The sequence below is a fragment of the Bombus vosnesenskii genome, unplaced genomic scaffold (genome assembly GCF_011952255.1).
Source record: "Bombus vosnesenskii isolate JDL3184/JDL3185 unplaced genomic scaffold, Bvos_JDL3184-5_v1.1 scf7180000013274, whole genome shotgun sequence".
NCBI lineage: Eukaryota > Metazoa > Arthropoda > Insecta > Hymenoptera > Apidae > Bombus > Bombus vosnesenskii.
This window is the reverse complement of record NW_022882932.1, coordinates 965,986-987,449: the sequence shown is the minus strand read 5'-3', so window position 1 is coordinate 987,449 and position 21,464 is coordinate 965,986. Positions and strand designations below refer to the sequence as shown.

The window sequence follows — 21,464 nt, the reverse complement described above, 5'->3', positions numbered from 1 at the left end:
CGTTGAAACGTTGTCTTAATTGTTGCGCGATGCAAAGATTAGACAATAGGACTATTTGATTTCGATCTTTTTCATTTTTACGACTTGAACGGGATTTGAAGTCAATTAATGATAATAGATAGATGATAATCCAATAAAGAAGAAGGTAATGCAAATACGATCATTGTTTATTTCACTTCAGAATTCATTTGATGCACAACTAACAAAAAGCATTTATTTTGAAATACTTTTACAAACTTCTAAACAGTCGATTCATCGTAAGAATTCTTTACCTATTTTCATCAAACACGTACATTTTTCTCCCATTTTACATTGTACATGTAGGTACATCGGATCAATTGTATCAATAAATCTTTAAGTTGACATTTAATTAGATATTAATTCTTAATTCTTTGCAAATTTGCAAAGCCGTTAATTCTTTGTAAATCCGATGTATAATTTTAATACAACATTGATAAGATTTAAACAATCATCGTGATTAGATTTAAATATGCAACTCGAAATTTGATTCCTTCTTTATTTTTAAAATCTGTTTAAACTTGCCTGATCATTGATTCAGAAATAATAGGTGAGCATACGCAAAACATAAAGAGATGAGGAATCGGTATCTGAGCACGCAATCGCTATTTCTGTGGCGGCTAATTCGCGCCACTTTCGTTAATCCGAGGTAATAACGCACCGCTGATTAGATAAAATCACCGTGACCGTGATCACGGCAACAGCGGTTAAAGTTATTTCCACCTCGGCCGAAAGTCCTCCATAAATCACGTCTCGCGGACGTCCAAAATTCTTCTGCAATCTCGCAAAGCGTTTTCAGAGGAACCGCGAGCCTGTCTAGTTGCAACCCTTCCCCCACGATGGCGCATTCCTTCGAAATGGCCCCCTTACACTGGATCACGAAAATTTTACCTCTGCTAGCACGCTCAGCTCTAGGCTAGAAATTATCGTAGTACGATAATTTTTCATAACGTATTTTTCAATTAGTCATAAAATAGACTTCATAATATTAGAAATACTTAACATAAAATACATTTAACGTTTGAACGATTCAAAGAACTGGATTGTAAACACTTCAACCAACTTACACTCGCACAACTACTTCCGCAAACATTACAATCAAGTAAAACGATTAATTGTTGGAAAAAAAAGCAATATGGAAGATACTCGCTACGTCTCGATAACGTAATTTCCTCGTTACCAACAAAGTTACTTTCTAGAATACCAAACTTTGACTGTATATCGTGCTCTAGTGTAATCCGACCAAAGGCGAACAACAGTTCCTTGCCTCGATCACGGTGCGGCGGTTCCTTCCGTGACCAAGCTGGACGACAGACACGCTCGATCGTGGGAGAAAAAATGGACAACGCGTCGGCGTTGCCGTGAAGTTTTTTCTTATGTACCTACTACTCGCTGCATGCCATATAGCCCGGAAAGATAATTATAGTTTCTCGATCGACGTAAGAATTTCTGAGATTTCTGCCAGCTAGCCGCCTTCTACGTCGTAGAATAGTAGTAGAGTATCTTTATAAGCAACGAGTGTGGGTGAGCTGACCGCCCCTACCATGGTAAAAGGCAGTAGTGGAGGGAAAGGAGACGGAGGGGATGCTAAGGGCCAAAGTGAAGGCTTCGCCGGAGAAAGATTAGCAGACCAGCCAAGACTTTCGTGTTTCTCGGATCCACAGACCCGTAGATCATGATAATTGTGAGAACAATTCATCAGGTAAATTTCACGCTAAGCGGTCCCCGGATTCGTTGGCATGTACCGATCATCCACCGGCCGGTCCATTAATCACGATCTCCAATTGTCGGTCGGCTCACTCATCAACGTGATATGTGTGCGAGCTTTCGTCTTTTTTCTCGATCGAACGGATCGACCATGATACCCGTTTTTGCGCAACGTTCCTCAATATCGTCATACAAAATGTAACAAAGCGCGTGTAAATGTGCGATGAATTATATCTATTTTACGATTCTGTTATCTTTTTCACGAAAATATCACAAAATCGCTTCAGATTCCCATTCTTTGGACCATTTATGCGAAAATGTTAAATATCGAGGCTCCAAACTTATACGTTTGTTACACGACCACAGCATTTTGCTTGCGTACATAAGGGTTAAGAATTAATCAACATAGCAGAAGAAGGGAAGACGAATTAGTTGTTGCTCATCAAATGGTCTACAGACATTTAATATACTCAAATTATGATTTTTGAATTCCCGTAACCGTAAAACGTTATTCCCCAGTTGACGTCTTCTTCGCGTCTGTAAATGCTCAATTTGTCGGCACTTTCTACAGGTGTTCGTGGTTGAAATCACTTACCAGCCATAAACGGGAGAACAACCGAACGGATAATACGTGTTTGCACTAATAGTAGGTCCTTCGTAAACATAGGGTAGCTTCTATACGCTAGCAATTATTATCGTACTCCGTGTAAGTATGTTCAAATACGGTGTACGGGCGTTTATCAATGAAGTTGCTTCATCATCATCTCAAAATCACGGCTACGATAATGACTGTCGCGTTATCGTTGACAGCTAACACGACGATGCTAATCACGAAACCCGTAATCCTAGCATTTTTCAATGATTGTACATTATCGTCGTCGATCTTTTCGATTGGCGTTTTAAAAAATTTAAGCCTTTCGTTTGGAAACAGTCGAAGACTATCGAGGAAATCGATGCATATTTATCGATCTTTTTATCTTTACAGACTTTTATAGACATCTATACTTAAAAGATTGTGGGTATCGTGTATAATTTTTCAAGCAAGAAATATAAAATTTCGCAATTTTATTTCTAAACTATCATTTTTTAATACGTTATCGAAAGTTACTCGTGACAGTTCTTTTCGATATCCAGATCATTCCTTCAAATAAATATTGGTTATAATTCTTAACGATTGAAGTAGGATGGCAAAAGAAAAATAGCATTAATTTTTATCGACAAATGCGACAGTTTGATCTTATCATTTATTAATTAAGTAACTGTAACGTTATTCTTAAACATCTATTTCCATAATTACAATTTACAACAAGGGACGATCCGGGATTTGTTACGATAAATACAATCTCACGGAATGAAAGAAAAATTTCCCATTCATCGTACTACGATCAATACCATGTTCAAAAGTTAAAACAATCATCACGTAAGACGCAAAAAATTGTTGTCGAAATTCCTTGATACAACCGTTGATCTTCTACCTCGACCATTTGTAATTCTTCCGGCATTGTTACGACATTATAATAGCGCAAAAAGCCAGTCGAGACCAAAGGAAATCTTGAGACCTATTATAAGGAGAGAAAAAGGAAGCACCGCTTGTCGAAAGAAGAGTACAACGCCGATATCCTGATTCTGACGCGGTGCGAAACGACGCGTCGCGGTTCCTCCGGATCGTGGGAGAGGCGCGCGTGAAAATCGCGGCTGTCGGTTTGGTTCGGTCTAAATGTAACCCTAAAAGTTCGAGGCAACGGCCAAAAGAATGTATAATTACGAGACATAAAAATAACCATCGCCCACTCAAAAGTATTCGTTGCGGCTGGCCAGTGTGTAACGATGTGCTTTTGGTTTTGGGTCGTCGCACCCACAACTTGGAGATTCCCATCGATCTCTCGACACACCACCCGTTTCTCTCTGAACCAAAAGATGTTCGGCAATTTTTCGACAGTGATTACACCAGCAGCAAGCCTTGCCTGACCCGCGCTGTAAAAATCTTGCTTTTAAGTATAAGGCAGGCGAGTGGACAATGGAGAAAAAGTCGAAGAAACTCTCTCGCCACCGTCCATTCGTCCGTCCGTTTCGAGGAATTTGAGCGCGAATTGAGGGTGGAGAACAGGGATTTTACCGTCCAAGAGCCAGCAATCTTTGAAATCGTTTTCCTGCGTGACGCTCGCGGGCGTCTGTTACACCTTTTTTATGCGATAAAAGACTATACGCAAAGAAGGTAGTGGTCCCAGGATACATTTTCCTAGCGACGGTATCTTTCTTCGGAAAAGCACGGAAATTCAGATTCTCGTGGGAATTCGAGCCAGGGATGAAAATATTAAAAAGAAGGGAAAAAACGTATACGATTCATTGAAATAACGTCGTTATCGTCGGCTTCAGAGCGTGTTATTGAAGCCTATTAAAAATTATTTTATGAAAATATTGCGAATGTCTTATCGAACAGCAGAGTTATACCTACCATACTCTATAATCTGACGAACAAAGTTTCGAAATAGAAATATTAACATTCATATGACATATTGCGCATTCGACAAGTATTATGTTTTGAAAAATATTTACCTGATCCATACAACTTGACTTGAATCACCTACTAATCTAGCAATTTATTTTTACAGGAAAGCCAACTATCGAGTTTCTGACGCTGATGAGAACCGGAAACTCGTCGATCGAAACGGAGAGTAGGAAAATCGTCCGTATCACCATCTGTCATGGCGGATTGTTAACTCGGTTATAGCGCACGCATATCAAATCGTTCGTGACGTACCTTAGCACGAAATGGGCAGCGCAGTAATGCGATTTGGATATATGGAGAGTCCTCTGGGATATTACCAGTACAGAGCTTTCTCCCCTGCGATACGACAAATGATATGCATATGTAAATACGGTGACCGAGCATTACGAATCGGCCTAACGCCGGGAAATCTGATTTGCAAACCTTCCTACGAATATTCGAGCGCATACGTCGTTACTACTTGTGATTACTTTACATTTTCCAAGATCTTTTTCAATCTCGCGCAGTAAAATTTTCTTCTTAATGATACAAGCTAAAGCCAGTAAACGTTTAATTATAATATTCGACTACAATTCTATCCTTTTTATCTAAAATTGTACTCGCAATAAATAACACGATCAAAATATGTTTCTCTGTGTCAGTATATTTCTCAATTCAAAACGTACTTACGCTAGTCTAAGTAATCCGCAGCAGACGCGCTTCGTCGAGAAACGTCTGAAACGGAAAACTGTCGAGAAGAGAAAAACACGGGTTTCTCTGAATTGATCCAGTGACCTCGAAACAACACAACCAGAGAGAAAGGTCCAAGGGAGTTTGGTTTTATCTCACGGTCTTTCACTGTATCAGCGGCGCTCGGATGATCCCGTTAACAGGATCAAGACTCGTGGCATAGACGAAGGGTTCTTGTTATTCGCAATCGCCTTCTCTGGTCCTTAGGGACGCGAAATCCCCTCTGGATGCTCGGAGAATTACCAGGAACGCTAAGATATATTCATTTACAGAATACACAACGAACGAAATTACTCACTGCCATCTTTCTCATTAACTTTTTCTTAATGAAATTAAATTGAAATTAAATTAAATAACCATCGACTTATTGAGCGTCGATCGAGACTTGCACTTTCTCGAGTCGCGTTTTCTTCAAGATCGTGTCCATGCTTTTCGAATACGATCTTGATGCAAAAATTATTCTTCGTTCGACTGTAATTCGAATGTAATGTAGTTCGAATGTAATTTAGATCTTGGTCATTTCATACGCTAGCTAATATCTACAAACAGTAATCGAGAATTTTAAACACGACTGCATTACGATACCCAGAACAAACGTTATAATTAGTGAAGCGAAGCAAACGTCTTAGATACGACTCGTAATAATACGAGTACATATCTACCTGTAAGACATAGCGCAGACTTTCGACCCTCGTCCCAAAGTACCAACCCTTAGCCCTTGCCGTCGTACTAATGATTTGCAAACATCGACCCTCCGCTCGTTTCGCTCATTACAAAGTTTTTTCCCGGCGTGTTGCGCATGAACAGGATGAAAGTGTTCCAGGAGTTTGGAAAGAATAAGAAAATGAAATTGAACAATCTCGCTTAGTCTTTTGGTCTTGATCGTTACAATAGACCGTAAAATTGATCGCCATAATTCATATTTAACTCCTTGTAATCATTACTATTACAATTTATTTCCCAAGTCTAACGTTCCAAATATCTTTCGATAAAAATCAAAATTTGGAGAGTAGAATTTCATTTCCTTATAAGCAATTAATCATATGTTTCGTTTAATAAAACGAATACAGCAAAATAATAATTGCAAATGTCGTAACACTGTTAAAATTATTTGTACCTACGTCAAGAAATACTCGGAAATTATTGCAGAAATTTCTTTTTTATCAAGGAATGTCAATTAAATTTCTATTTTACGCCTCGCTCGAGTGCCTGTTAATATCTAAATTAAACAATGGATTGAGCATACGTTTCACAAGAGGCAATAATTAAAAGATTAAAGATATCGATTGAAATTCGATCAATTGGCGTGTATTATCAATTGAAATTTCTACGTGATATCCATTAAAGAAGTAGTAACTTAACGGTATCGAGTTTATATCCGTTATCAGATTAATTGCTTCCTCTTTCTAATGAAAAAAACATATAAAAAAGCAAAAAACCGATAGTTGACGATATCGATACTATCTTGTCTTTATAATCAAAGCTACTGGGATTTCACGTATCTCGAACGTCATTCTCTCTGGTTGCGCTTATTTTCGTTCCTGATAAAAATCTAATATTTTGTTTATCCTTATCAACGCGATGTATGCCCTCGGAATGTATATAAAGTGATCGATACAGTTTCTGTCAATCACAGTATTGTGAATCTTCTTAGCAATATGTTCACTCTGAGTGCTTCATTTGTGCTCTGTCTTGCAGTCGCCGCATTTGGTAAGTAATAACAACCGAAAAAAAATCTTTCAAAGTCTTCATATGTGCCCAACATTGAATTTCTTTACATACTCTATATTATATACTAACTATATCTATATCTTAAATATAGCCTTCACGCCTTAAGCAAGTCAAAGTAGTTAGTTAATTCAATTGTTACCAAATGTTTTGAGAATAGAAATAAAATTCGGTAGAAAGTGAATAAAAGTTTATGGAATTGAATGAAATTGTCTTAGGAAGTTTAAAGGATCGTTTTCTACTTTACTCGCTCAATGCAACTCTTTATTTCGATAATTTTAATTTTCTCAACTCGTTTAGCCGAGTACGCGGTACACAAACGATTACAGTGACTAAACAAAAGTAAGACTTTATGAGTGAAGCTATATGAAACCACGAATGCAGTAACCTTACTACGATTTTGTCTTGGTTAGGCTTCCCTGAAGGCCAAATTGTCGGTGGCAAAGACGCACCAGTTGGCAAGTTTCCCCATCAAGTGTCTCTGAGACAGAGCGGAAGCCACTTTTGTGGTGGCTCCATCATCGACTCACGTCACATTCTCACCGCAGCTCACTGTGTCCAAGGGTATGTACTATAAAATTTAGTGCACAAAGAATAGTAAAATTAAGAAGCTGTCAAACAAAGCAGATACACGGAAATCATATTTATTAAAATATATTTACAAAAGTATCATCGCTTGCTGTCATATATTTATTAATATCTTACTAAGCTTCAAGTTTATCACTGATTGCTGAAAATTTTAAATCAATGGAACATGTTGGTCTTATAGACTGAACAACTTGAAAAGTATTACCGTCCACGCTGGAACGAATCAACTGAACACAAATGGACAGTCTTACGGAGTGGAAAAGGCCGTTGCGCATAAGGGTTTCAACTCGAACACCCTTCTTAACGATATAGCTATAATTCGCGTGAACCAAAATATCGCGTTCAACAACTTGGTGAAATCAATCAAATTGGCAAGCGGTAGCAACACTTATGAAGGATCAAACTGCATTTTGTCCGGCTGGGGAACTACCAGAGTAAGTTCGAAACATAGCCGTTTCAACAATTATTTGAAATTATAATAATTAAAGAATGTCTTGTTAAGAAATTCGAAACTTCGGAATTTAGAATTTTCGTATTCGAAAGTATTCAGAGCTTAGTTATAAAAATCATATTAAGTTTATTTTTCTATCGGAATGATACATTTAACATGTATTTCGTTTACAGCTCGGAGGAAAATCACCAAACAACTTGCAATACATCAACTTGCTCGTCGAGAGCCAATCAAAATGCAAGCAAGCCCACTGGAGAGTTCAAAGTTCCCACATCTGCACATACACCAAAGTTGGAGAAGGTGCATGCCACGTGAGTATATTTAACACACTTTGTATTTGAACGATGCATGCTTTTTCATCTAAATGCGAATTTAAAAATTGAGATCGGTAATACTAGAATTTCTAACCTTATGAACATTTAATTGACGACTAATCTTTTCTTTTCGAATTTCAGGGTGACTCCGGCGGTCCACTCATCCACGATGATGTACAAATCGGTGTCGTTTCCTTTGGACAACCTTGTGCCGTTGGCAAACCTGATGTATACACGAGAGTGTCATCCTTCATACCCTGGATTAATTCTCAGAAATCTTATCTTATGAACGAAACTGAAGAACAACCGGAAGACGCCATCTACATTGCTTAAATTTACCCGTTTCTAATATTTCCACAATAAATCCTGAATTTTTATATTTTGATGATGAAGTACTCAGTTTTGGAAGGTATATGAACTTGAATGTAATCGTCACTTTTGTATACAGCAAAAGTTTTAAAAAATGAAAATCATCATTTTGCAATAAAGCATGTACGTGTTAACTATCTCTTTTTCATCTCTATATATATATATCCCTAGCTTTTTTGAAGAGCTGACCAATCAGACGAGCTATTTATGTGATTTACAAGATTTTTATTCAAACGAAATATTTTATTTCTCATTATATGAGACTTCGTGCCTCTTTATATCTCAGTTCGCCGGTAGTTACACGTGCCGAACTAGAAAAATCTCAGAGTGTTTCCTACGCCCTCTGTTGTTTCCTGCAGAAAATATAGGAATTCCATATATTCAACTCAATCGTCAAAAGCGATAAAAATGAACCTGGCATCTTATAAGGTATCGCGTCACATGTTCTGTAATACCGACCATTCAGAGGTTTTATTACGCCCTCTACAATTTATAACGTCACACGAGTGTAGTTAAACCATTCGAACGCGCTTCGTTTATTTAAACAGAACTTTAATTAGTATACGTTTAAATAAGCTTCTGGTGAATTAACTTATTTAAACGCGAATTACTATTATATGAACGAGAAATCGTAAATAGTAAGAACATTTAGTACGCTCTTATCATGTGAACCTCAGTTACACGAGCTTGTCCCGTGACAGATTCTAATAAACGGAATTCTACGGAATAACGGAATTCAATTCACGAATCATACACAACAATTGAAAGCAAAATACAAGCTATTGTGGTCATTCATAAAGGATTATAATTGTAGACGTATTATATTATAGACGTAACGTGAAATACTTTCCGTGTTTCGCGATTTAAAGGTTTATAGTATATAACTATAAAATCGTAAATTATTATTGTAAGGAAAATAAAGAATTCTACAGCATGCATCTATACAAATTGAATTAACGATTGATTGAAGTAATAATTTTGAATAAAAGGTACTATGTTCGTAAGTTTTCAAGATTCTGACCACATAAATAATTTTATCTTATACACTGTATATAATCTATAATCTTATCTCTAACTAATAATGATGTGAAGATTATATTACTTTTATTCTGATTACTACGAATATTCAAAATCACTGCACCGCTCTTTTTTTTCGTAATCTGACTACACTTAAGCATAATAGATATAATGTTCTTCTTTCGTTAAATAAAACTACGTAAATAACTAAATTAATAATTCAACTAAAATAATACTTTAACATAATCATATATTAGAAAGTAAAATATATTACTCACGCATTGTTCGAGTTTATACTGAATGGATATTTTGGTAGTCCTCCTGGTTACCAATTTGATTCCCTTTTCAACACCTTTTATTTCTCTTTAAGGTATTCATTTATGAAAATACTGCTAAACATTTATTTATTTCATGTTAATGAATATTTTTAATTTATAAATATTATTCACTACTTAAAGTTGTTATAAATTAATGGAATGAAAAATGTGGAAAATGAAGATTTTTTTATTATACAATTTCAAAATTTTGCAGGGGATTATTATACATTATTGGAAGGACAAATATTCTGATAAAATATTTTACACGGAAAATTTTTCACGGAATCAAAATATGAAAAATAAATAATAATTAAATAAATGATGCATTTGTAGTAGTAATAGTTCATTATCAGAATTATTTCTTTTTTTGTAATTGTATCGTCTACAGTGTATTCAATTTATTAATAGTAAAAATTTTGTATGTAAAGTGTTCGGTAAATGAAATTCAAGATTCAATGAATCAAGATTTTATCAAACATGGTAAGACCTAAGCAATCATTATTATTTGTTATATAATTCGTAATTACAGCGTAATACATCACAGTAATTATGAATTATATATCAAATAATATGAATTAATTAATTGCCATTGCGATTATGTTCTTATATACTAATTAAACAATCTATTAAATTGTTAGTAAGACTATCATTGATTCCTAAATTGCGGATTATTATTTTTTTTTTTTTTTGTTAATTAGTCTGTAATAAATCAATGCCTATTGAAATATTACAGAAATATGGAATTCTCTACTTCATTTGCGATTACAAGATGTAAATATATTTTATCGAGGCAATTGAGAAATAGGAAGTAACAAAATTACGTTCGAAAATTTAAATAATTTAAATAAATATTTTTTAATACGCTGTTTTTTAATTTAATTTAAATTATTGTGAAGAAATCTTAGTTCGTTGGTTAGTTCTACGAATTACACTATTTAGCTAGAATCTTTACCACGTACGAAAACGAATGAAGAGATATATACATTATATCTATTAGTTATGGTCATGCCTTGTTTGACCATTTTCAATTTCGATTACTTTTCTAGTCCATACTATTTTGTGAATGGTTGTATTTTCGGTTTAAAATTGCCGCATCTTGGGAAATTTTCTGGTGGTTTTGGCATATCAGAAACCTCTCCAACTTGTAAAGTGACTTCCATACCAGCAAGATGATGAAAAATTTGATGACAATGGAGCAGCCAATATCCTTAAGAATGAAATAAAATAAAATCGTTTAGTTATTGTGCATATAAAATCTTTAAAATCTCGATTTGTCAATATTCACGATTACCTGGATTATTTGCGCGGAATCTAATTATGGCATATCCGTTGTTTGGTACAGGAATGTCATCTTTTCCTTGTGGAGAAACGAAATTCCTTTTTATTTGATTTTTCTTTTCAAGTTCTTTGAAATATTCCAGTGTCATCTTATTCGTAGTATTCGAACTTGTAGTGGCACCCAAAGGTTGACCTAAGCCCATAACATAAAATATGTATCCATGCAAATGGAAGGGATGCCGTACAGATACCGTGTCAACTGTAAATTACAAGATAGTACATGTATATATTAATCACTTTATCAAATAAACATTTTGTAAAGTAATCTGTTAATTCCATATTTAGATAACATTTAACATACACTCGTCTATCAGGATTATTTCCACGATAGAATTCAATGGAATTTTAATCAAGTGAATACACGTGCACGGAGCTCCTGGACGGCAGTGGGCTGGTAAATTTTCGGCGTTACAAAATGCATCTGCAGGTGTGTCTTCCAACTGAGTGAGTGGCGGGGAGGATGGACCAGTTGAACTTATACTGTTTATCATCGTGGCTACTATCCATTTTGGTGATGGAACTATTAAGATTAAAAAAAAAAAGAAAAGGACTAATCATATGTTCTTTCAAGAAACAAAAGAAAATAAAATAATCGGACAACTATATCCATATCTTACCCAGAAAGTTCTTATATGTGTTAGGTACGAACACCTCTTCCGGTTTATACCTCTGCATGGCTATAGGTAGATACAATTTTACATCTGGTTCTTTTTTCAAAATATCTGGATCGACTTGCAAAGCGCTGTTTAATCCATTGCCACAGATATAGTTGAGCGTAGAATTGCAAGCGGAACTTGCGATATCTAGTACCTATGATTATAATAACTAAAATTATATATTTCGTTAACTATATTATTGCTATATCTTACCACTACTAAAGCCACCATTAAAATAAATATATCTTTATCGATTCGATAATTGAAAATTTTTACGATTCAGTTAATCAGCAATTCCATATAAAATACGAGAAGACTACTTACTAGGCCATTAGGAATAGGATTATCAAAAGTAGGTTCTTTTGTCTTTGGTGTAATAGATGCTCCTTCGTATTGTAATAAAGCTAATTGTTGGATACGGTTATAGGTGCAATCATCCAATCCACGCAGTTGTATCCAATAGGCACCAGGTGTTTGATTAGTATTAATGACAAAGTCGTATCGTTCTCCTGTAAAGTTTGTTCGAAAGGAAAATTAAATGAATAGAACGACAATTTTATTAATAATACTATTTTGCATTTTTATTAATATCGTACCAGCCAGAGAAACTATAGAATCAACAACGACAGGTTGCATAGGTTGACCATCGGAAGCAATAACGGTAAGACTATGGCCTTCGATAGTCAATTGTGCAGGGCAAACGGTACAGAAGGAGTTAATTAAACGAAAACGATAACGTTGATTAGCACCTACGGTGATTACTTCAAAGGGAATGTTTGACGTAGCGTGACTGAGATCCTGGGACGGACAAAATTAAGAAATTAAGTTAATATATGGTATTTAATACATAGCGTCTTTAAAATGTAAATACTTTGAAATCTATTGAGATATGTATAATTTTATGTGCTAGACTAGATTCGCTGCGTAGTAGTGATACTTGTATGTGAATATCAGTGTGTGGAAGTATATATATGCAGGGCGTCTCGAAAACAAAGGAATGTAAACTGTTCAGTTAACAGTCTGGTGTGGAAGAAGGTGAGACGCGTGCAAGTGTGTATCAATGGATATCTTTGAAATCGTTTATCAAATAAATATATAACTATTCTAATATAAATTCTAAGTGTAAATTTAGTGTTCCTATAGCATTATTTCGGCTATTAAGATCCAAAATTCTCAACAAAATCATACATGATAAAAAGGTATATACTACTATACTGTATTACGTAATCAAACTTTAGAAATATTTCAATATAAAAATACGACGATTTTATTTTAATTATTAGCTGAAATTTTCTACGATAAAATATTTTAAGTAAGAAAATCAAACTCACAATGTATCTTCCTTTTCCGTTAATTAAGAACGCATCGGCATTCTGATGAACTACGTCAGCTCTACGACCTGGAAATCGACTCGTAGCCTCTTCTTTAAACCAATCGTTAATAACGATTACGTGATTTGCTAGGTCAAAATCATACAAATTTTGATAGGGTTCATCTTGCGGTGGTGATCGTACGATGAAACTTCCAAATACACCATCCAATTTTTGCGTTGCTGTGTGAGCATGCCACAAATGAGATCCCCAGTTATTAGCAAAAAATTGATATCTAGCAAAAATATAACGTTCTAGTAAAAATTCTTTATTTCAAGTTACTTGATACTCTTGTTTGATGAATGTTTTATAGAATGTTCTATGTGATTTGCTATCCTCTACTAATGCAAATAATACAGGTAATACGGATCTTCTTGCCTCGATTATTATTACGACTATCATTATCATAATTAGAATAATCAAATGAAATTTTATCTCATAAGACTGTTCTAGGATGAAAATTCGTATTTTTGAAAGAGGTTCAATTTTAATTGAATTTCTGTATTATTTTTCTACGAAGAAGATAAAGTAACTCGAGGAATGTAAAATTGAAGGCCACAGATGATAACATGATATCTAACATTTCCTGCTTTTTATAGAAGAGCAATTTTAAAATTCAATACATTACTAATTCTTGCCTTTGTCGTCCTTTTACATGTACTTTTTGTTTGTACTTCAAAAATATTAACAATATTTAGTATGCAAAATTATATGAATTAAATTAAATTAACATGAAAACTAATATTACTCGTTCTTCACAAAGCATCGTAGAGTTTTCATTTATTTCACGTTAAAATTTTAAACACACTTCGACTTATTATGTTTTCTTCGTGCGCTCTTTAAACCTTTGCTCTGTATGCCTTCGGCATATTTTTCTAGCGATATTACCAACTAATCGACGCAATAAATATTTATAGTTTAAAAATTTTTTATTGTCACCGCTGTGGCGACATCCTTCTGCAAATTATTAAGTAATAGCAATATATCAAAATGATCGATCATGAAAGCTACGATGTAATGTATCACAATTAAATTTTCGCAATTTTAACATAATTTTTAAATTTTATTTTACCTAAATGTGTCATGAATCATGATCGGACACTGTGTCAAATGTGGGACCCCATCGTAATGCGCAGAACCATGTTGGAGGATACCATGCCAATGAACCGTAACTGAATCTGACTTTAACAGATTTTGAACATCAACTACGACGTAATCTCCTTTGCAAACTTGTATAGTTGGCCCTGGTATCATTCTATTCACAGTCAAAGCCATCCGCTGCGTTCCATCCCCGGGAACGCATTGACAGTTAGGGCATAAAGTGTTTGTAGCGTTAGGCATACACAAATTACACGCCCTGAAAATGAAGAATTACTCCTTAAATTTTATTCTTTACTTTATAATTGATTGTTTCTAATTTACTTGTATCTTATTCCTCAATTTACTTTAAGTATTCCTTAAAATTTCTATCTGAAATGAAATTTATCATACGTAATAAAATATATACAATCTTTGATACTTTGATACTTTATCTTTGATACTTTGATACGGAGGTTAAACCTTCTGTCATGGAACTTTTTAAATCGCAAAATACTCACAGCAATAATATTGGAATAATTAAAGAACAAATGATCACAAATTTAATTATAAATACTACATAAGTAAATACCTAGTATTGATACTTCAAATTACGATGATAAGTTGTGAAAAAAATTTTAATAATTTCTGGACTTTTAAAAATCCAACATTTTTTACTTTTTAATTTGAAAGAAGTTTAACGAGTTTTCAATACTAATATTGCACTATTATACTCACTGGCCATTAACGGGATAACGTTCAATTACGAATTTATAGTAACACGTCTTTGATTCTCCTGGTCTACATGTTCGTGCACACTCGGCAGCATTTGACAAGGAATAATCCGCAAGAAGTTCGTCAGTTAAACAGTTATTTTCATTAACAAATCCCATTCCACTAACGCCGGGCGCGTAACCCGCAATGATAGATTGTGAGACTGCATTCTGAACTAGGACCGAAAGATTAGATCACACCTTTTTCAAATTATGTAGTACATAATTACATAAAAAATATAATTAAGTTCCACTAAGAAAGAATACATTATCATATATTATAAACACTATTCCATTTTTGTGACAGTTTTTAAACTATAATATTGTTAAAAAACTAACACACTACACATATGGAGTTGAAAGAATTCAATATTCAATAACACTAACGATAATGTAATGTAAATTTTGTTAGTTTCGGAAACAAATAACATAAAAAACAGTTCTAATATCTGCCGGATGTATAATTGCTGCTTGCGTGTTATTGAACGATAATGAATTATTTCAAAAGAAGAGAGATTCCTACCGGTAAGAATAAGAACAAAGAGCAAAGAAGTTCCCCGCAAAAGATTCATTATGAGATCGTAATTCTTACGCACTGGACTGTGAAATTATGAGTTTATATAATATCAGTATTTAAACCTTTCTCTCAATGAAATTTGGATTAATTATTTGATAAGATTAATACCTTTTCGTACAACACTTACGTACTGTTTCTTTGACTACATGATATCAGTTTTTTTTGTGTGATTTGAAAACACGTAATTACAATTTGGAAAAATACATATCACTCTACCGATCTACGATATAGCTAATATTTTAATTATTACGCTTTCAAAATAAATCATCAGGTGGGATTATTACATGATTGAGGACTTCTGATGACTGAGGAATTTAGTCTTACGTGAACATACATATCTACCCATTTAGGGAAGACCATATTTTACGTCTTTAAAGAAGAAGATTATATTTCACTAAATATTTTAAAAATAGGGGAAGACAAACGAGCGAAATTAATTCGTTTGACAAACTTGAGAAATAAAATTCTTACACCCTTAGATAATCCACTATTACGTACAATACAAAATATTATTTGTAATAATAAGGATCAATTAGATGGGTGTAGAAACGATTATCAAAACTATAACTTTTTTTATGTTTAATTTACACGTCGATATATTTCATTACATATAGCCAAGTAGTTGATATAAAAATTTTGATGTTATCGGAGTGGTTCGTAAACATTGATTAAACATTGGGAAACTTATCGCACATAAAATCTTCGGTTTTATTTTTACAAATCATCGCTTTATCCATCGTTATAAGTATTTTATCATTTGTGACAGCGAATGTTCTTTTACTTCCAAGAGACGTCAAGATATTTTATATCTCTTATTTTTAATATATCATCTTTTTGCTCGAACGAATGGATTTTCGCTCATAAATATTATAGATAACATAAAGTATGATTTGCATATGCATATGGAAGTATTTGTAAGTGTTTAAAACATTTAAAACATTTAATACTTAAAATGTAAAACATTTTTCCAGTTGTAAGTTACGTCGTAATTTTAAATGAATCGTGTAAAACACTATTTTCGATAAAAGTTTTTTTTTTTATTTTTTTTCTTTTTTTAAATTTTTCCATCGAGGCAACGATCCGTTATAACGAAACGTGATAAAGTGCACGCGTACCGAGCGAAAATTCAAAGTCGATTTTCTCGAAAACAAAGCCTCAAACGAAAAATTTTTATTCTATATTTTCGCCTTCTTTTTTCGCATAGAATCACCCCCTTTCCGCTTATACCACCAGTTACCAACCACCCTGTATATGCATATGAGTTTTATCTTCGAGATAACAATGATACACATATGATTGCTAATTTTTCATTAAATTCAAGGGAAACTTTGACTTATGGCAAATACGATTTCAAATATAAAATAAATAAAAGAAAATTTCAATTACCTTCTACTACAGTCTTTTTTATTCCAATATCTATATATGAATTTAATCTTTATTTCCGAAATCAATTTTTATCTGATTTTAATCAGTCTTATCGCGTACTATACTTCACATATACAGTCTTTGAACATTCAATAAAAGAAATAAAGAAAGTTACTTTTGTTTATAAATATTTACTCACTTTGTTTATAACATAACACGTTCCTATATCCTGCGTTACAAAAATATTTTTAAATGTACAACGACCTTAATTTCTTAATATTTTCTTTTAATTTTCACGCTTCAATTTTTTTTATCTGGCCTATCTATGTGTATCTAGATTATGACCATAGGTGTTAGCAAAATGAGATTATTTATGAGCGTATGAGTAACATACATTTTTATCATTCTACTCAACTTAATCGTTAAAGCGAATAAATTCAATGTACATATAAGTACGTACAAGTTAACAAAAATTGGATAGATTTCAATTTCTAGCATTATGTACACATTGGCTGTCTTTTTAATTATCATTTCCATCGTTAGTGGTAAGTTTGTTTCCCTAATTTTAAAAAGTTAATTTTTTATTCGGCGCTCTAAAGCTGCAAAGTATAGAAACAGTTCACCATAGATCCGTTTAATGAAATAACAAAATTTTGTGATTGTGATAAAGCTCTTACTTCATGATTATTAATATTGCACTTATTTAATGAAAGTTAGTATACTATACTACACAGTGTATTTATTATCTAAGGCTCGGTTCCACGTATAGTGGGCGATAATGAAGCTGAAGACGGTAAATATCCTCTTACTTCGTGATTATTAATATTGCACTTATTTAATGAAAGTTACTATACTATACTATACAGTGTATTTATTATTTAAGGCTCAGTTCCACGTTTAGTGGGCGGTAATGAAGTTGAAGACGGTAAATATCCTTACCAAGCGTCAATCAGAATTAGAGGTTCACACATATGCGGAGCATCAATTATTAACCCTTATGTCATCCTTACCGCCGCACGCTGTATTTATAAGTAAGAAAAGTATTTATTAGTAGAAAGAAAATTTACATAAACGTCTTAAACAAAACATTCTTTGTATTCTTTGTATTAGAATATCATGCAAAATTTTCGTATTGCACAGGAGAGCACATTATAGAGATATAGTAAAAGGTCAAAGTTGAGAAATATATATAAATACGATATACATGATGAAATATACGATATATATTGTCATCTTAAAAATGCAATTGATGTTGCATTAAGGTCTTATTGAAGTTAAGACGATATTACCAGGCAAACTGTCATTGTGAATTGAACGAAATTTCAATTTATAATATCAAAGCTACTAAAAATGTATCTATCAATGATATTAATAACGCTATTTCTTACACAATTTAATATTTACCTTAGATACAGTCTATTAAATCTAAGTAGTCCCTTTCATTGTTGAGAAACCACCAAAAATAACTTCGAACCATGAAATTTCAAACATCAGAAAATAAAACAATAAAAGATAGGTTCTTACTTCATAAACTGTACTTTTTTATAAACATATTTGTCATTTTGCCAATAATTTCTTTATTTCTCATTATTATATATTATATAACTTTATAGGAAAGTACCATCACAAATGACGGTTATTGTTGGAACCAATTATTTATCCCAACCTGGTATTGTTCACACAGTCAACAAATTGATTTGGCACGAATTTTACGACGAATACCTGACCCATAATGATATCGGCTTAATACTCGTAAATGGATACATTAAATATAACGAGAAAATTCAGCCGATTCCACTCGCAAAGGTATATTACGTACCTCAAGAAACAAACGCTGTGGTAACCGGTTGGGGAAAATTAAACGTAAGTGGTTTTATAAATTAAAATTATTGTAATCGATAAATACATTTTAAATTACAAATTTGTAGAATATTTTTAAAATTGGTTGCAAGGATTATTTATATGTTGCATTTATTATATAATTAGATAAAAATGTTCGATGGAACTTTTTTTTCAACAAATTTTCATTGCAGAGTGGATCAGGCGGTATGTCTAACGTATTGCAAGCGCTAAATGTAACTATAGTGTCGCAGGAAGTGTGCCAAATGTACGATTGGATGGCAACAAAAAATAATATATGCACGAGTGCAAAACGGAATCAAGAAGCTTGTTCCGTGAGTGCATTGAATTTAGTTTTATAGTTCATTTGACTATAACGTTTGATCAAGTTCATTGCTAAAAATGTATCAATAAGATAGAGTTTTGTTTCGTTTCTAATAGTTGTATTTTTGGTAATACCAATTTGTAGTAACTCTAATTTCGCGTAACAATGATAAATTTTAATTTAATATAACTCTGTTATGAAGTCATTGAAATTTATGTCGATATTGCTTGCCTTAGGGTGACCCTGGTAGTCCTTTGGTTTTTAATGGTATACAAGTGGGGATCGTTTCTTATGGTCGACCATGTGATTACCTCAGCGTATACACCAGAGTGTTTCCTTACGAACAGTGGATAAATAATATTACAAGTAATTACCATGGTATAGGATCTCAAGTAAATTCAAATATGTGGTCTATATTGCTGCTTGCAGTATCAATAATCGTCTTCTCTTTACAGTAGTAAAGAGTTTTGTCGTAAGAGTATTAAGTTTTTTATTAACTTTAAATTAGAATAATCAGTAGATACCTATTAAGTTGAAAAATAAAGATGGAAGGAAGATAATTGATATACAAATTGACGATATAAATTATAACTGACGTAAGTTGTATAATACCATTAAAACACATATTTTTTCGATCACCCACAAAGTGAAGGTAACGGAAATTTATTCGCGAATATCAGTAAATTAACAAATAACGTGATAACTATTATTAAAATTATAATCTTATACTAGTGAAATTATTTACCTAATTTACTTTAATAAAATTAACCGGAATTAAGTAGAAACAAAAAATCACCGGAAACTATATTTTTACAATATCTTAACAGAAGGTCATAGAAGAAGTTGTCTAATTGACCTACTAAGACATCCACTTCGTAGTCTAATTCTACTTCAGTTTCAGCCTTTTTTCAATGGGAGGTTTGAAATTACCGTATTTCGGGAAAAGTCGAGGTACAGTAAATCTTCTTGTTCTCCAACATTGAGAACAATCTCCATACTAATTGCATGCTGATAAATGAAATAACAGTGGAATAACCAATATCCTTGACAATAAAAAATATTGATCAATAAATTATTGTTATTATATAAACTGTTAATTTCAACATTGTAAAATATTCAAATATTTATAAACACTGCTTTTAGAAAATTTTGCACAGATTTAAATATCTAACTTGTAATTCCTTATACAAATCTAAAATATTTCGATAATTTTATGAAGTGATCCTCAAAATGTTTTATGTTGGGAAAAATATGGACCAGCTAAACTCACGGCATACATATTGTTTGTGCTGAATCGAATTATAACACATCCATTATCCGGAACAACAATAGTATCTTTGCCTGGAGCATCCAAATTTTTCTTTATTGTTTCCTCCTTATCAAGTTGTTTCAGGTAATCTACAATTGTAATTGACGAATTTTCTGACGTTAATGAATAAAGTCCCAGTGATTGACCCATACTCATAACTATGTATAAAAGAAATAACTAATCGGAAACAATGATGTCTACTTACTTCTACAGTAATTACTTCTAAGGGAGTAATTGTAGTAATATCATTACCATTCTGCTACATATGTCGTAAATATAAAATAATTTATAGAACAATCGTTTCCAGTTGTAAAGTCTGGCGAGGCAAGAATAAAAAAATTGTTTAATCAAATCTTATTCAACTCAACGTTTTTAATTTTTGACTCAACCTATCGTTAAACGAATATACTTACTGTAAATTACCGCTTCCCATTAATTAATACAGCATCAGGTAGCTGTCCGACAATATCAGTTCCGCGATCTGTAAATCATTCTGTATATAATTCGTGCACCCAATCGTTAATAACAATTACATGACTTAACATGAAATCAATCTCGAAATATTGTCTATTAGGGTCTTGTTTCTTTGGAGTGCGTATGACAAGGCTACCGAAAATTCCGTCCGAAGGGACATAATTTCTATCGTTCTATGAATTCCCATTATTTTGTATATATATTTAAAAGTGTATATGTTTTAAAATCACTTATCAAAATACCTAAACGTAGAACTAGTTACAATTGGACATTGCGTTACACTAAGTACGTACACCATCGTAATATTGATAGCCATTCTGCAATACACCATGCCAATGCATCGTCATAGTATCCTCCCCAAGCAAACTTGTATACTTGGTCCTGGTATCATTCTATTCACAGTTAAAATCATACGTGACACGCCATCGGCTAATACACGATCTGACAATCGACGTGAATCAAATAACATTAAGAAAACAAAGATCACAGAGAGATGCTTTACAAAAGAAAGATATGGTATAGTAGAAGTATTTAAGTCTTCTAAGAGATTAAAAATATATTTTATTCAAAAATCCTGATAGTAACGCGACTATGCTAAGAAAAGATGTTAAATG

General features: G+C 33.1%; 3 protein-coding genes across 3 annotated transcripts; 2 read left to right on the top strand and 1 right to left on the bottom strand.

Moving 5' to 3' along the window:
- The first annotated feature begins 6,541 nt into the window (after positions 1-6,541).
- Positions 6,542-8,427, top strand: LOC117231855 (chymotrypsin-1-like). The gene is made up of 5 exons (XM_033490707.1): positions 6,542-6,673; positions 7,105-7,255; positions 7,461-7,713; positions 7,904-8,041; positions 8,186-8,427. Exons 1-5 carry the CDS (start codon positions 6,622-6,624, stop codon positions 8,375-8,377), a joined length of 786 nt encoding a protein of 261 aa, XP_033346598.1. The 5' UTR covers positions 6,542-6,621; the 3' UTR covers positions 8,378-8,427.
- A 2,354-nt stretch (positions 8,428-10,781) lies between these two features.
- On the bottom strand, positions 10,782-15,898 carry LOC117231848 (laccase-1-like). Its single transcript, XM_033490694.1, is given in 10 exon segments — positions 10,782-10,954; positions 11,039-11,284; positions 11,387-11,605; positions 11,703-11,895; positions 12,066-12,250; positions 12,338-12,539; positions 13,073-13,346; positions 14,184-14,468; positions 14,927-15,137; positions 15,823-15,898. Coding segments are annotated over 10 exon segments (2,064 nt in total).
- Positions 15,899-17,402: 1,504 nt separating this feature from the next.
- LOC117231847 (chymotrypsin-1-like) lies at positions 17,403-20,120 on the top strand. The gene is made up of 6 exons (XM_033490693.1): positions 17,403-17,448; positions 17,655-17,696; positions 17,787-17,934; positions 18,517-18,766; positions 18,937-19,077; positions 19,304-20,120. Exons 1-6 carry the CDS (start codon positions 17,403-17,405, stop codon positions 19,523-19,525), a joined length of 849 nt encoding a protein of 282 aa, XP_033346584.1. The 3' UTR covers positions 19,526-20,120.
- The last annotated feature ends 1,344 nt before the right edge of the window (positions 20,121-21,464 follow it).